The 15,435-nt window shown below is 48.7% G+C and overlaps 1 protein-coding gene across 1 annotated transcript; it reads right to left on the reverse strand.

The window, feature by feature from the left end:
* Positions 1 to 1,962: 1,962 nt before the first annotated feature.
* On the reverse strand, positions 1,963 to 3,891 carry LOC138249011 (uncharacterized). Its single transcript, XM_069203068.1, has one exon. It carries the CDS (start codon positions 3,889 to 3,891, stop codon positions 1,963 to 1,965), a length of 1,929 nt encoding a protein of 642 aa, XP_069059169.1.
* Positions 3,892 to 15,435: the final 11,544 nt, after the last annotated feature.

Genomic DNA, 15,435 nt, shown 5'->3' on the forward strand with positions numbered 1-15,435 from the left:
ACCTGAAGCTTGTCAGTTGTCTGTTGTGAGTTAGAGGCAGAGTTTGTGTAGATTGATTGAGTGTTTTTTAAATATTTAGTGAATAATAAACAGTCATGGCGACCCACAACAGCTCCTCTTCTTTTACTGATCAATCAGGGTATGGTTGACTTAGATTCAAAGCATAAAGTGTCTCAAGAATTCAAGATTGTTCCTTTATTTAATTAACTATTCATTAGAAAGGAGGTTTATGACAGTACTCACCACACACAGGAGCCCCACATGTAGGCAATCAGTGGGCCCGTACTTTCTGTTTCTGAAATTCAGCTTTTCAAGTAGTTTCTGTCACTGTGAAGTCTACCTTTGGGCCATCTCCCAACCCTAGCACCTTCAGGTTTTACCTTTTCATCAGTAGAGCCTGCTTCATATCTGGCTAGAGTGCCCCCAGCAACCCCTCCTTACTGAAACTTGGGCTGATGCTACCAAAAGCACAACAGATGCGAAGGCCTAGGGTGTCATGGATGTGATAAGTTCACTCTACCCCCACTATTGCTGTACTTTACGATTCAGAGCATTTTCCGTGCCTGCAGAAGGCCCATGGCACCCTTGCTAGGCTACTGACTGAAACCTAAAAGGACTCTCACCAACTTCCATAAAGGTCCTTCTGTTGGCATTTTTTCAATCATTAATACCACAAGAAGGACCTTTAAATGTCAGGACGCTAGAACAACCTGCAGTAATTTATGTTTGTTTACAGCTTCTTAAGAGAGTAAATCTGGACTCTTTAAAGAAACTTAACAATTTATAATGAAAGCGCTGCTTGTAGGGACAGGACATAAACTCATCAGATGAGATTTAAGTACCTTGGAGCACTACTGGAGGGTCACAAATATGGCCCCTATCTGGTAAATGACGAGGAGGCCTTCTGCACCGGAAGGTGCTGGCCCTAGCCCAGGACATTATTTATTTATTCAGGATTTCTGTAAAGCGCTGCATGCCACTTTCCAGTTACTGCAGAGCGCTAACTGCTATAAAATACTCGAGTACTCACAAAAGTGAGGGGTGGAAAGTTTCATTTAATCTCAGCCTCTGGTAATTATTCGGGTCGCATCCCAGATCATCGTATTTTGGACACCATGCCACCTGAAATTAGACCCATCCATATGCAGATCATTCTTGAACTTTCTTCTATAGGAACAGTCCTTCCGGGTTACTGCGGAGGGCTGACAGCTGGGAACAGGCACAGTTCAATGTTTACAAGAAGAAGTGCACTTGGGAGGGTAACTAGTCGTGCCCTATGCTGCTGCATCACAATGCCATTCTGTCCTCTTTTCATTTGTTGGCTCTTCTGCATAGCTAGCCCTTTAAAGGTTTCTGAACCCCTAGAATTCAATTCCCGATCTCATGTTTGAGTGTGAAGCTTTACACATTCTTTGCCTTTGGACAGATAGGCCCTCATTATGACCCTGGCGGACGGCGGTATTTGGGAGAAGAGTACTGCCAATAGGCTGGCGATAATCCTCCCCAAAATATGAAATTGGCAGTGTGGCTCAAGCCAAACCGCCAATGTACCACTCCGTCCGCCAGGGGGAAAACCCACCGCAGCGCCCATGGATTGCCTTCTGATGCAGAGTAAGACAACACAGCAACTTGCCTTACTCCATATACTTCAGGCCATGAAAAGCCACGCCAAGTGGCCTCATAGATATGGGTCTGCACTCTACACCGCCAGAGCGTCAAACAAAGTGATGCACCGGTGGCACATGGGGCTTGTAAATAGACCCCTAAAGGTTTGCTTTGCTCTTACACAGAGTTTTGTTTTGCAAGAGTGATGCAAACCAGGCTATAAATATGGCCTCTAGATTTTAACCAGATACATCTCAAGACACTGTGCTGGGGGGGGCATAAAGATGTTTAAAAGAAGACAGAAGAGTGAGGCATGAGAACCACTCAAAATCACCTCAGGGCATTTGGATGATTCCATTATGCCAGATCTGGCATTTTCTCGGTGTTTGTTAAGATGTGATTACATCCACTGCAGTTCCAGCAGTCCAGGAAGAACTGAACAGAGAAGGAGGCATGATGAGGCAGGAGTGTGGATCTTGCATCCATTAGTAGACGAGGTGTAAGTGTGTTACTTGCATCCATTAGCAGAGGAGGTGTAAGTGTGTTACTTGCATCCATTAGCAGAGGAGGTGTGAGTGTGTTGCTTGCATCTGTTAGCAGAGGAGGTGTGAGTGTGTTGCTTGCGTCCGTTAGCAGAGGAGGCAGGAGTGTGGATCTTGCATCCATTAGCAGAGGAGGTGTAAGGGTATTACTTGCATCCATTAGCAGAGAAGGTGTGAGTGTGTTGCTTGCATCTGTTAGCAGAGGAGGTGTGAGTGTGGTACTTTCATCCGTTAGCAGAGGAGGCGGGAGTGTGGATCTTGTGTCCATTAGCAGAGGAGGTGTAAGTGTGTTACTTGCATCCATTAGCAGAGGAGGTGTGGGTGTGTTACTTGTGTTCATTACCTGAGGAGGCATGAGTGTGTTACTTGCATCCATTAGCAGAGGAGGTGTAAGTGTGTTACTTGCATCCATTAGCAGAGGAGGTGTGAGTGTGTTGCTTGCATCTGTTAGCAGAGGAGGTGTGAGTGTGTTGCTTGCGTCCGTTAGCAGAGGAGGCAGGAGTGTGGATCTTGCATCCATTAGCAGAGGAGGTGTAAGTGTATTACTTGCATCCATTAGCAGAGAAGATGTGAGTGTGTTGCTTGCATCTGTTAGCAGAGGAGGTGTGAGTGTGGTACTTTCATCCGTTAGCAGAGGAGGCGGGAGTGTGGATCTTGTGTCCATTAGCAGAGGAGGTGTAAGTGTGTTACTTGCATCCATTAGCAGAGGAGGTGTGGGTGTGTTACTTGTGTTCATTACCTGAGGAGGCATGAGTGTGTTACTTGCATCCATTAGCAGAGGAGGTGTAAGTGTGTTACTTGCATCCATTAGCAGAGGAGGTGTGAGTGTGTTGCTTTTATCTGTTAGCAGAGGAGATGTGAGTGTGTTGCTTCCATCTGTTAGAACAGGACGTGTGAGTGTGTTACTTGTGTCCATTAGCAGAGAAGGCGGGAGTGTGGATCTTGTGTCCATTAGCAGAGGAGGCTTAACTGTGTTATTTGCATCCATTAGCAGAGGAGGTGTGAGTGTGTTAGTTGTATCCATTAGCAGAGGAGGTGTGAGTGTGTTACTTGCATATGTTGTCAGAGGAGGCGGGAGTGTGTTACTTGCATCCATTAGCAGAGGAGGCATGAGTGTGTTAGTTGCATCCATTACCAGAGGAGGCATGAATGTGTTACTTGCATCTGTTAGCAGAGGAGGTGTGAGTGTGTTGCTTGCATCTGTTAGCAAAGGAGGTGTGAGTGTGTTACTTGCGTCCATTAGCAGAGGAGGCGGGAGTGTGAATCTTGTGTCCATTAGCAGAGGAGGAATGAGTGTATTACTTGCATCCGTTAGCAGAGGAAGTGTAAGTGTGTTACTTGCATCCATTAGCAGAGGAGGCATGAGTGTGTTCGTTGCATCCATTACCAGAGGAGGTGTGAGTGTATTACTTGCATCTGTTAGCAAAGGAGGCATGAGTGGGTTACTTGCGTCCATTAGCTGTGGAGTCATGAGTGTATTACTTGCATCCATTAGCAGAGGAGGCATGAGTGTGTTCGTTGCATCCATTACCAGAGGAGGTGTGAGTGTATTACTTGCATCTGTTAGCAGAGGAGGCATGAGTGTGTTACTTGCGTCCATTAGCTGTGGAGTCATGAGTGTATTACTTGCATCTGTTAGCAGAGGAGGCATGAGTGTGTTACTTGCATCCATTAGCTGAGGAGTCATGAGTGTGTTACTTGCATCTGTTAGCAGAGGAGGCGAGAGTGTGTTAGTTGCATCCATTAACAGAGAAAGGGGAAGATGTTTTTGGCACTGACAGAGCAGGAGTTCATAGCAGACTTAGATGCTTTGGTTTGTGAGGGCCAAATCTTGCACCTCAGCTGTTTCCACCTTTTTGAAAGGCGCAAAGGTGTTTTTTATTATAGGAGCTATAATGGGAAACTAACAAGGCTCTTAGGGATATTAATGATGGAGTCACCATTTTTAGGAATTTTTTATTAGAAGATCTGAAAAGTTATTGACAATGTTGTAGAGAGATGAAAAGGTTGCGTTTTAGTATATCTGGGATGGATAATTACTGATTGTGAATATTTCCTTCATATAATTGGATGCCACATAGGTGCACATTTTAAAGTATAACTTTTAGGGTCACTTGAGAGCCTCAAGGGAGTCTCTCCAGAGCCCCTTCCAAAGGGTTTTACTCTCTTCAGGGTGCGACTTATACCATTTTTTTAATTTAAGTTAATTTAAGAGGTCAGTTTTTTTTTTTTTTGCTCAGCAAGGTCCTCCAAACCACTTATTTGTTGACAGTTTCCAACATGTGGCCCTCACAGCTCGGAATAAAAAGGCAAGTTGTGAAGATTGCTCTCATTCAGGTGCCGTGATGATTTGTTGCAAAGATGACTAGTGTCTTGAATTGTGCAATACTAGGCTCACAGCAAAGCCATGCAGACAGCTAAGACATCCATATGGAGTAGGGTTGGGTGGTGATTAAAAGGCTGTAGGATGCCAGCAGAGCACCATTTACAAGCACCATAGGCCACTTGTGTCTCACTTTTTTTGACACTGCGGCAGCGCAGAGTGGAACCCATACCTACGAGGCCACGCAAAGTCACTCTTCATGGCCTTGTACATATGGTGTAGGAGGCTGGCCTGGCTTATAGTGGGTACCTTGTGGTACTTACACCCTGTGCCAGGTCCAGTTATTCCTTATTAGTAGAATAGAGGCGTTTCTAGCAGCTTAGGCTGATAGCGGTAGCTATAGCAGAGCAGCTTAGGCTGAACTAGGAGACATGCAAAGCTCCTACTATATCACATATATCACTTAGCACTATATCATAAGAAAACACAATACTCAGAATTACTAAAAATAAAGGTACTTTATTTTAGTGACAATGTGCCAAAAGTATCTTAGAGGATATACTCCCTTAGGAGGTAAGTAATATACACAAAATATACACACACAAACCAAATCAGGTAAGTAAAACAGTTAGAAAAGTAGTGCAAACAATGTAGTACACAATAGAATGCAATAGGGAGAAATAGGCCTAGGGGCAACACAAACCATATACTCCAAAAGTGGAATGCTAACCACATATGGACCCCAAGCCTAGTGTCTAGAGGGTCGCTGGTAGTGTAAGAAAACACGAAGGGTGTCCAAGATACCCCCCCAAGACCCTGAAAACTATTAGTAAAGTTATCCTACTACCCCAGAAAGACAGTAAAGTTGAGATAGGGGATTCTGCAAGGACAACAACTGACTGCAAAGCACTGAAGATGGATTCCTGGACTTGAGGACCTGTAAAGGAAAGAGACCAAGTCCAAGAGTCACGCAACTGTCCAGGGGGGGCAGGAGCCCACTAAACCCCAGATGAAGGTGCAAAAGGGCTGCTTCTGGGTGGAAGAAGCTGAAGAGTCTGCAACAACAGAAGGTGCCAGGAACTTCTCCTTTGGTCAGAAGTTGTCGCACGGCGTGCTGAAGGATGCAGAGTTGTTTCCACGCAGAAAGAACGCAAACAAGCCTTGCTAGCTGCAAGAGTTGCAGTTGAGGATTTTGGGGTGCTGCCAGGGCCCAGGAAGCACCAGGAGGTCGCCCCTTGGAGGAGGAGACAGAGGGGGCGATCAGCAACACAGAGAGCCCACGCAGAAGCAGGCAGCACCCACAGAAGCACCTGAACAGGCACTTAGAAGATCTGAGGATGACAGTCAACTCAGAACAACAAAAGAGGGTCCCACGACGTCGGAGTCCAACTCAGCGAGTTGTGCAATGCAAGACAGAGTGCTAGGGACTTGGGCTAGGCTGTGCACGAAGGAAGTCTTGCAAAAGTTCGCAGAAGCCCGAGCAGCTGCAGTTCATGCAGTACACAGGATTACTATCTGGCGTGGGGAGGCAAGGACTTACCTCCACCAAATTTGGACAAAAGGGTCACTGGACTGTCGGGGACACTTGGACCCAGCTCCTGTGTTCCAGGGACCACGCTCATCAGGATGAGACGGGACCCAGAGGACCGATGATGCAGAAGTTTGGTGCCTGCGTTGGCAGGGGGAAGATTCCTTCGACCCACAGGAGATTTCTTTCTGGCTTCCAGTGCAGGGTGAAGTCAGGCAGCTCTCAGAGCATGCACCACCAGGAAACAGTCAACAAAAACCGGCAGGATGAGGCGCTGCAATGTTGCTGGTAGTCTTCTTGCTACTTTGTTGCGGTTTTGCAGGCATCCTGGAGCAGTCAGCAGTCGATCCTTGGCAGAAGTCGAAGAGGGAAGTGCAGAGGAACTCTGGTGAGCTCTTACATTCGTTATCTGGTGAGATACCCACAGGAGAGACCCTAAATAGCCCTCAGAGGGGGATTGGCTACAGAGAAAGGTAAGCACCTATCAGGAGGCGGTCTCTGACGTCACCTGCTGGCACTGGCCTCTCAGAGCTGTCCATTGTGCCCTCACACCTCTGCATCCAAGATGGCAGAGGTCTGGGACACACTGGAGGAGCTCTGGGTACCTCCCCTGGGAGGTGCTGGTCAAGGGACTGGTCACTCCCCTTTCCTTTGTCCAGTTTCACGCCAGAGCAGGGCTGGGGGGATCCCTGAACCGGTGTAGACTGGCTTATGCAAGGAGGGCACCATCTGTGCCCTTCAAAGCATTTCCAGAGGCCAGGAGTGGCTACTCCTCCCAGGCCCTTCACACCTATTTCCAAAGGGAGAGGGTGTAACACCCTCTCTCAGAGGAAATCCTTTGTTCTGCCTTCGTGGGACCAGGCTGCCCAGGCCCCAGGAGGGCAGAAACCTGTCTGAGGGTTGGCAGCAGCGGTAGCTGCAGAGAGAACCCCCGGAAAGTTAGTTTGGCAGTACCTGGGCTCTATGCTGGAGACCCGGGGATGCATGGAATTGTCCCCCCAATACCAGAATGGTATTGGGGTGACAATTCCATGATCCTAGACATGTTACATAGCCATGTTCAGAGTTACCATTGTGACGCTACATATAGGTGTTGACCTATATGTAGTGCACACGTGTAATGGTGTCCCCGCACTCACAAAGTCCAGGGAATTTGCCCTAAACAATGTGTGGGCACCTTGGCTAGTGCCAGGGTGCCCACACACTAAGTAACTTAGCACCTAACCTTCACTAAGTGAGGGTTAGACATATAGGTGACTTATAAGTTACTTAAGTGCATTGTAAAATGGCAGTGAAATAACGTGGACGTTATTTCACTCAGGCTGCAGTGGCAGTCCTGTGTAACAATTGTCTGAGCTCCCCATGGGAGGCAAAAGAAATGCTGCAGCCCATAGGGATCTCCTGGAATCCCAGTACCCTGGGTACCTAGGTACCATATACTAGGGAATTATAAGGGTGTTCCAGTGTGCCAATGAGAAATGGTAAAAATGGTCACTAGCCTGCAGTGACAATGTTAAAAGCAGAGAGAGCATAAGCACTGAGGTTCTGGTTAGCAGAGCCTCAGTGATACAGGTAGGCACCACACAGAAAACACAGACAGGCAACAAACTTATGAGCACTGGGGTCCTGGCTAGCAGGGTCCCAGTGACACATATCAAACACACTGACAACATAGTGTTTTCACTATGAGCACTGGGCCCTGGCTAGCAGGATCCCAGTGAGACAGTAAAAACACCCTGACATATACTCACAAACAGGCCAAAAGTGGGGGTAATAAGGCTAGAAAGAGGCTACCTTCCTACATATGGTGTAAGGCAACGCAGTGCAAGTCGCTGCAATGCCTTACTCTGCACCAGGGGTTTATCCCATGTAACACCCATGGTCCCAGATGTGTAAACCGGGAAATGCGTCAAAACCATACTCCTGACCAGGGGTGGCGTAGCAACAACAAATTTCTTAATTTCTCCACGTTTTATCCTCTTTCTATAAGCGCTGCATGCTGCAGCATACATAGCATCAGAAACAAGCCTCTTGGGAATGTTTTTGTGCAGGAAGGTGCCCCTGCGTGCACAAAACAATCCTCCCTACAACCCAGGCACCCTTGACTGCGTTGGCTGTAGGCAGTCAGTTGTGCGCCAGTTCAGGGGGAGAGGACAGGAATGCACCGTATTTCATAAGTATGGTGCATTTCTGCACTTTCCCTTGTAGTAAATATGCCCCTAAAGTTTTTTTAAACTCAGTAAGGTTTGTGGTAAACATTACCTTGGGCATGCGCACATCCATTGTCTGGCACACCAATGGTGAGAGCTCAATATCATTTCCTCTGACGTTTGTGAAAGGAGAATTTTAGGAAACATGGCTTTTGTAACTTGGTGATGGTTTGTCAGGGAGTGTCATAAGTTTGTTTGCTTAGACATTCGTGGTAAAGGAAGAATTCCAGTTGTTATGGATGCCTTCAGAGCCACATTTACCTGACTACGGACACATGACTGTAATGTAAGATGAAGAATGGTGGGGCTATTTGGAGGGAGCGTCTACCATCACTAACCTGCATCATTATGAATCTTTTGTAGTGGGACTGTTTGGAGGGTGGGATAATGTGGAGGACTGTAGAAGGCATCACAGGTTCTCTTTTCCAGCTGTACAATCAGGCCTTCTGGCATGTGTTACATAAGAGGGACAAAGAACTACAAAGTTTAGATCGCATATAGTAACTAATCCTTAAGTATTTACAACAAATATTTGAACATGGAAGTGTTCAGCACACTTGTGGCAAGCATGCATAAAGGTCTACTGACATCCCCAATCCAGCACTATAACCTGCAGCCTCTGGCTTTGTCCATGACCTGTAGACTTCTGCATCAAGGTGGAGAGGTCGTGCTTGTGGCAGTGAGAATAAGATTCCTTCTCTCCATGGGCTTCCACTGTTACTGTTATTCTGTGACAGTGGAAGTTACAAATCCTTCCCTGTTCCTATCTCTCGCTCTGTACTTCCAACTCCCTCCACCCAGCTTCCCTGATGCCAGAGAGGCACAGCCAAGGATCTGGCAGGCTAGATGGAATCAGGGTTTGCGGAGACCTCACCATGGCAACCCATTGTGCCCACTGTCATAAATGGCAGCTGTTGTGGAATATGTGTTTGTAACAGTGGCCACCACCACTGCATCATTCAATGCAACATGTTGAAGGACTTGTATATGTTCAACCACCACCGCACCTGCCATTTAGTGCCAGCTGTTGTAGGACATGTGTGGGTCACAATGGCTGCCACCACCACACATGCTATTCAATGTCAGCTGTTGTAAGATATCTCTGGGTCACAATAGCTGCCACCACCGCATCTGCCATTCAATGCCAGCTGTTGTAGGACATGTGTGGGACACAATGGCTGTCACCACCTCACCTGCTATTCAATGCCAGCTGTTGTAGGACATGTGTGGGTCTCTATGGCTGCCACCACCGCATCTGCCATTCAGTGTCAGCTGTTGTAGAACATGTGTGGGTCTCAATGGCTGCCACCACCGCACCTGCCATTAAATGCCAGCTGTTGTAGGGCATGTGTGGGTCACAATATCTGCCACCACCGCACCTGCCATTCAATGCCAGCTGTTGTAGGACATGTGTAGTTCGCAATGACTGCCACCACCGCACCTGCCATTCAATGTCAGCTGTTGTAAGATATCTGTGGGTCACAATAGCTGCCACCACCGCACTTGCCATTCGATGTCAGCTGTTGTTGGACTTGTGTGGGTCTCAAAGGCTGCAACCACTGCATCTGCCATTCAATGCCAGCTGTGGTAGGACATGTGTGGGTCACAATAGCTGTCACCACTGCACCTGCCATTCAATGCCAGCTGTTGTAGGACATTTGTGGGTTGCTATGACTGTCACCACCACACCTGCCATTCAATGCTAGCTGTTGCAGGACATGTGTGGGTCACAATAACTGCCACCACCGCACCTGCAGTTCAATGCCAGCTGTTGTAGGACATGTGTGAGTCTCTATGGCTGCCACCACCGCATCTGCCATTCAGCGTCAGCTGTTGTAGAATATGTGTGAGTGTCAATGGCTGTCACCACCGCACCTTTCATTCAATGCCAGCTGTTGTAGGGCATGTGTGGGTCACAATAGCTGCCACCACCGCACCTGCCATTCAATGCCAGCTGTTGTAGGACATGTGTGGTTCTCAATGGCTGCCACCACCGCACCTGCCATTCAGTGTCAGTTGTTGTAGGACATGCTTAGGTCTCAATGACTGCCACCACCGCACCTGCCATTCAATGTCAGCTGTTGTAAGATATCTGTGGGTCACAATAGCTGCCGCCACCGCACCTGCCATTCGATGTCAGCTGTTGTAAGATATCTCTGGGTCACAATAGCTGCCACCACCACACCTGCCATTCAATGTCAGCTGTTGTAGGACATGTGTGGGTCTCAAAGGCTGCCACCACTGCATCTGCCATTCAATGCCAGCTGTAGAACATGTGTGGGTCACAATAGCTGTCACTACCGCACCTGCCATTCAATGCCAGCTGTTGAGTGACATGTGTGGGTCACTATGGCTGTCACCACCACACCTGCCATTCAATGCCTGCTGGTGCAGGACATGTGTGGGTCACAATAACTGCCACCACCGCACCTGCCATTCAATGCCAGCTGTTGTAGGACATAAATGGGTCTCTATGGCTGCCACCACTGCATCTGCCATTCAGTGTCAGCTGTTGTAGAACATGGGTGGGTCTCAAATGCTGCCACCACTGCACCTGTCATTCAATGCCAGCTGTTGTAGAACATGTGTGGGTCACAATAGCTGTCACCACCGCACCTGCCATTCAATGCCAGCTGTTGTAGGACATGTGTGGTTCTAAATGGCTGCCACCACCGCACCTGCCATTCAATGCCAGCTGTTGTAGGACATGCGTGGGTCTCAATGGCTGAAATCACGGCAGCTGCCATTCAATGCCAGCTGCTGTAGGACAGGTGTGGGTCTCAAAGGCTGGCACCACCGCACCTGCCATTCAATGCCAGCTGTTGTAGGACATGCGTGGGTCTCAAAGGCTGCCACAACCGCACCTGCCATTCAATGCCAGCTGTTGTAGGACAGGTGTGGGTCTCAAAGGCTGGCACCGCCGCACCTGCCATTCAATGCCAGCTGTTGTAGGACATGCGTGGGTCTCAATGGCTGCCACCACCCCACCTGCCATTCAGTTTCAGCTATTGTAGGGCATGTGTTAGTCTGAAAGGCTGCCACCACCGCACCTGCCATTCAATGGCAGCTGTTGTAGGACATGTGTGAGTCTCAAAGGCTGCCACCACCGCAAGTGCTGTTCAATGCCAGCTGTTGTAGGACATGTGTGGGTCTCAAAGGCTGCCACCACTGCACCTGCCGTTGAATGCTAGCTGTTGTAGGATATCTGTGGATCTCAAAGGCTGCCACCACCGCACCTGCCATTCAATGCCAGCTGTTGTAGGACAATTGTGGATCTCAAAGGCTGCAACCACCATAACTGCCATTGAGAGCAACCACTGTGTGTGTCAGTGAGGACAGAAGGCAGGGAGAAAGGCAGAGAGGGATCTTGTAGCTGCCAGGGGCTGTTGGATAGTTTTTCACCAACAGTAAGAGGGACAGGGAGTAATAAGGGTCCAGGATACACGCTCCGAAAAACAGAAAAACTGAAAAACAGCATGCGGTTGGGGTAAACACAATTTTTGTCCCCAAATAAATTAAAGGTTAGAGGAAATATTTATTTTTAGGAGTAAGAGCCCTCACTGAACATGATGCCATCAGTTTTGCTTGTGCCCCCCTAACGACACCATGGTGGAGCTGTATTTACAATACAGTGTACCATGGCGCTCGTCAGCCTCGCTGTGTTAGAATTTCTGACCCAGTTGTGGCCCTTCGGTGCCATTGCGCCAGTTTGTAAATACGACACAGGGTGCTGAAGTGTTCTGTGCCGCCATAGTGTAAAAAAATGATGCTACAATGGTACTAGGGCCTTGTGAATAAGCCCTTTGGGGTCATGCTTCATCATTGGGCAGCACCTGATTGAATCGGGCCTACAATGCCCAACTGGCTCCTCGAGGGAGCTCTTTTCAAGAGTTATTTTTCTTAGTTTTCCATAAAAGATGCATAAGGAAGGTATTTTGTAGATCAGTGATAATTATGAGTATTAGATTAAAATTAACTATGGACCCCCACCTCATTAGTTTGCTATTTTGGCCAAGTCTAGTAACCACCAAAAAGGGGAGGACTTTCTTACTAACAAACCTTAGCCCAAGCCTAGTGCATATTAGGATTCACCAGGTCCTGACAAAGTGCCAAAGACCTCTTTACTGGACCAACGGCAAGAAACATGTTCACCCACATCTTTAGAATAACAAGGGGTATTATTTAACTTTATGATGTTATCCCTTAGCAAGACTACTACAATAATGAACTAGTGAGGTGGGGATCCCTAGAGAACTTTAACTCAATACAGCTACTCAGCTACTGGGCAACAATTGCCCTTCTTGCCAGTAAATGTTGATTTAAGTTGTGGTTCTGTCCCACTGTGTGCATCCCTAAGCGGGGGAGATAAAACACACACCAAGAGTCCTTTCTTCCTTCCCTGTCCCATACTTATCTCGAAGGCCAGGCACCGAAGCCACATCACTGTGCTAGCTGATGACTACATGACACCTCTGACTCTTCCCTTCTCAGTCCATCATTTTGTAAAAATAAAACAAAGAGAGTTTGGACAGTGACACTTGCTGTCTGTGTGGCACAGGGAAAGGTAAGCGGAAGACCACTGACATTTTGCAGCCAGTGATGCACCAATGCCAGCATCCTTCCCTGCTGTTTCTTCCTTGATGCTGACACCACTGCTCACTATGCTGTATCTGAGGGAAGCTTGCTGCTGTACTGTGTCCTGGAGGCCTGCACTGCTGCCTCTTCTGTACCTGTTCTGTGAATGAGGGAAGCTTGCAGTGCTCTCTGCCGCTCCACTGCATCTGCTGTACTGTGTCTTGGAGGCCTGCATTGCTGCCTGTTCTCTACCTGTTCAATGTATGAGGGACACTTGCAGTGCTCTCTGCCGTTCCACTGCATCTACCGTGCTGTCTTGGAGGCCTGCACTGCTGCATCTTCCCTACCTTTACAGTGTGTGAGGGAATCTGGCAATGCTTTCTGCTGCTGCTCTGCACCTACTGTAGAGTGTCCCGGAGCCCTGCACTGCTGTGTCTTCTGTCTCTGTCCTGTGTGTAAGGGAAGCTTTCACTCATCTCTGCACTGCACCTACTGTAGAGTGCCCCAGAGATCTGCACTGCTGCCTCTTCTCTCCCTGTTCTGTGTGTGAGGAGAGATTGCAGTACACTCTGCTGCTCCACTGCACCTACTGTACAGTGCCTCAGAGGCCTGCACTGCTGCCTCTTCTGTACCTGTTCTGTGTCTGAGGGAACCTTGCAGTTCACTCTGCTGGTTCACTGCACCTACTCTTCTGTGCCTTGGAGCCCTGCACTGCTGCCTCTTCTGTACCTGATCTGTGTATGAAGAAAGCTTGCAGTATTCTCTGCTGCTGCATGTCACCAACTGTAGAATGCCCAGAGGCCTGCTGGACTGTCTCTTCCGTTCCTGTTCTGTGTGTGAGAGAAGCTTGCAGTGCACTCTGCTGCTCCACTGCACCTACTGTACAGTGCTCCAGAGGCCTGCACTGCTGTTTCTTCTGTACCTGTTCTGTGTGTCAGGGAAGCTTGCAGTTTTCTCTACTGCTGCACTGCACCTACTGTAGAGTATGCCAGAGGCCTGCACTGCTGCTTCTTCTGTACCTCTTCTGTCTGTGAGGGAAGCTTGCAGTGTCCTCTACTGCTGCACTGTACCTACTCTATTGTGCCCCAAAGGCCTCCACCGCTGCCTCTTCTGTCCCCTTTCTGTGTGTGAGGGAAGCTTGCACTGCTCTCTACTGCTGCTGTGCACCTACTGTAGAATGCCCTAGAGGTCTGCACCGCTGCCTCTTATGTACCTGATCTGTGTATGAGGAAAGCTTGTAGTATTCACTGCTGCTGCATGTCACCAACTGTAGAATGCCCCAGAGACCTGCAGGGCTGTCTCTTCCGTTCCTGTTCTGTGTGTAAGGGAAGCTTGCAGTGCACTCTGCTGCTCCACTGCACCTACTGTACAGTGCTCCAGAGGCCTGCACTGCTGTTTCTTCTGTACCTGTTCTGTGTGTGAGGGAAGCTTGCAGTTTTCTCTACTGCTGCACTGCACCTACTGTAGAGTATGCCAGAGGCCTGCACTGCTGCTTCTTCTGTACCTCTTCTGTGTGTGAGGGAAGCTTGCAGTTCACTCTGCTGGTTCACTGTACCTACTGTACAGTATGCCAGAGGCCTGCACTGCTGCTTCTTCTGTACCTCTTCTGTGTGTGAAGGAAGCTTACAGTTCACTCTGCTGGTTCACTGCGCCTACTGTAGAGTATGCCAGAGGCCTGCACTGCTGCTTCTTCTGTACCTCTTCTGTGTGTGAGGGAAGCTTGCAGTGTCCTCTACTGCTGCACTGTATCTACTCTATTGTGCCCCAGAGGCCTCCACTGCTGCCTCTTCTGTCCCTTTTCTGTGTGTGAGGGAAGCTTGCACTGCTCTCTACTGCTGCTGTGCACCTACTGTAGAATGCCTTAGAGGTCTGCACCGCTGCCTCTTATGTACCTGTTCTATGTGCGAGGAAACATGGCAATCCTCTCTGCCTCTCCACTGCACCAACTGTACAGTGCTCCAGAGGCCTGCACTGCTGTCTCTTCTGTACCTTTTTTTGTGTCTGAGGGAAGCTTGCAGTCCTCTCTGCCTCTCCACTGCACCAACCGTACTATGCCCCAGAGGCCGGCACTGCTGTCTCTTCTGTACCTGTTCTATTTGCTAGGGAAGCTTGCACTACTGTCTGCTGCTGCACTATACCACTGCAGAGCTTTCAGGAGGCCTCCACCACTGGCTCTTCTGTACCTGTTCTGTGTGTGAAAGAAGCTTACATTGCTCTCTGTTGCTCCACTGCATCGACCTTACTGTCTCCTAGAGGACTGCACTGTTGCCTCTCTTGTACCTGTTCTGTGTATGAGGGAAGATTGCACTGGTCTCTGCTGCTCCACCGCACCAACCGTACTGTGCCCAGAGGCTTGCACTGCTGTCTCTTTTGTACCTCTTCTGTTTGCTATGGAAGCTTGCACCACTATCTGCTGCTGAACTATACCACTGCAGAACTTTCAGGAGGCCTCCTCCCCTGCCTTTTCTGTACCTCTTCTGTGTGTGAAAGAAGTTTACATTTCTCTCTGCCGCTCCACTGCATCCTCCGTACTGTGTCCTGGAGGCCTGCACTGCTGCCTCTCCTGTACCTGTTCTGTGTGTGAGGGAAGCTTGCAGTGCTCTCTGCTGCTCCACTGCATCAGCCGTACTGTATCCTGAAGGCCTGCACTGC

Source organism: Pleurodeles waltl, chromosome 8, assembly GCF_031143425.1.
Source record: "Pleurodeles waltl isolate 20211129_DDA chromosome 8, aPleWal1.hap1.20221129, whole genome shotgun sequence".
NCBI classification, from domain to species: Eukaryota; Metazoa; Chordata; class Amphibia; order Caudata; family Salamandridae; genus Pleurodeles; species Pleurodeles waltl.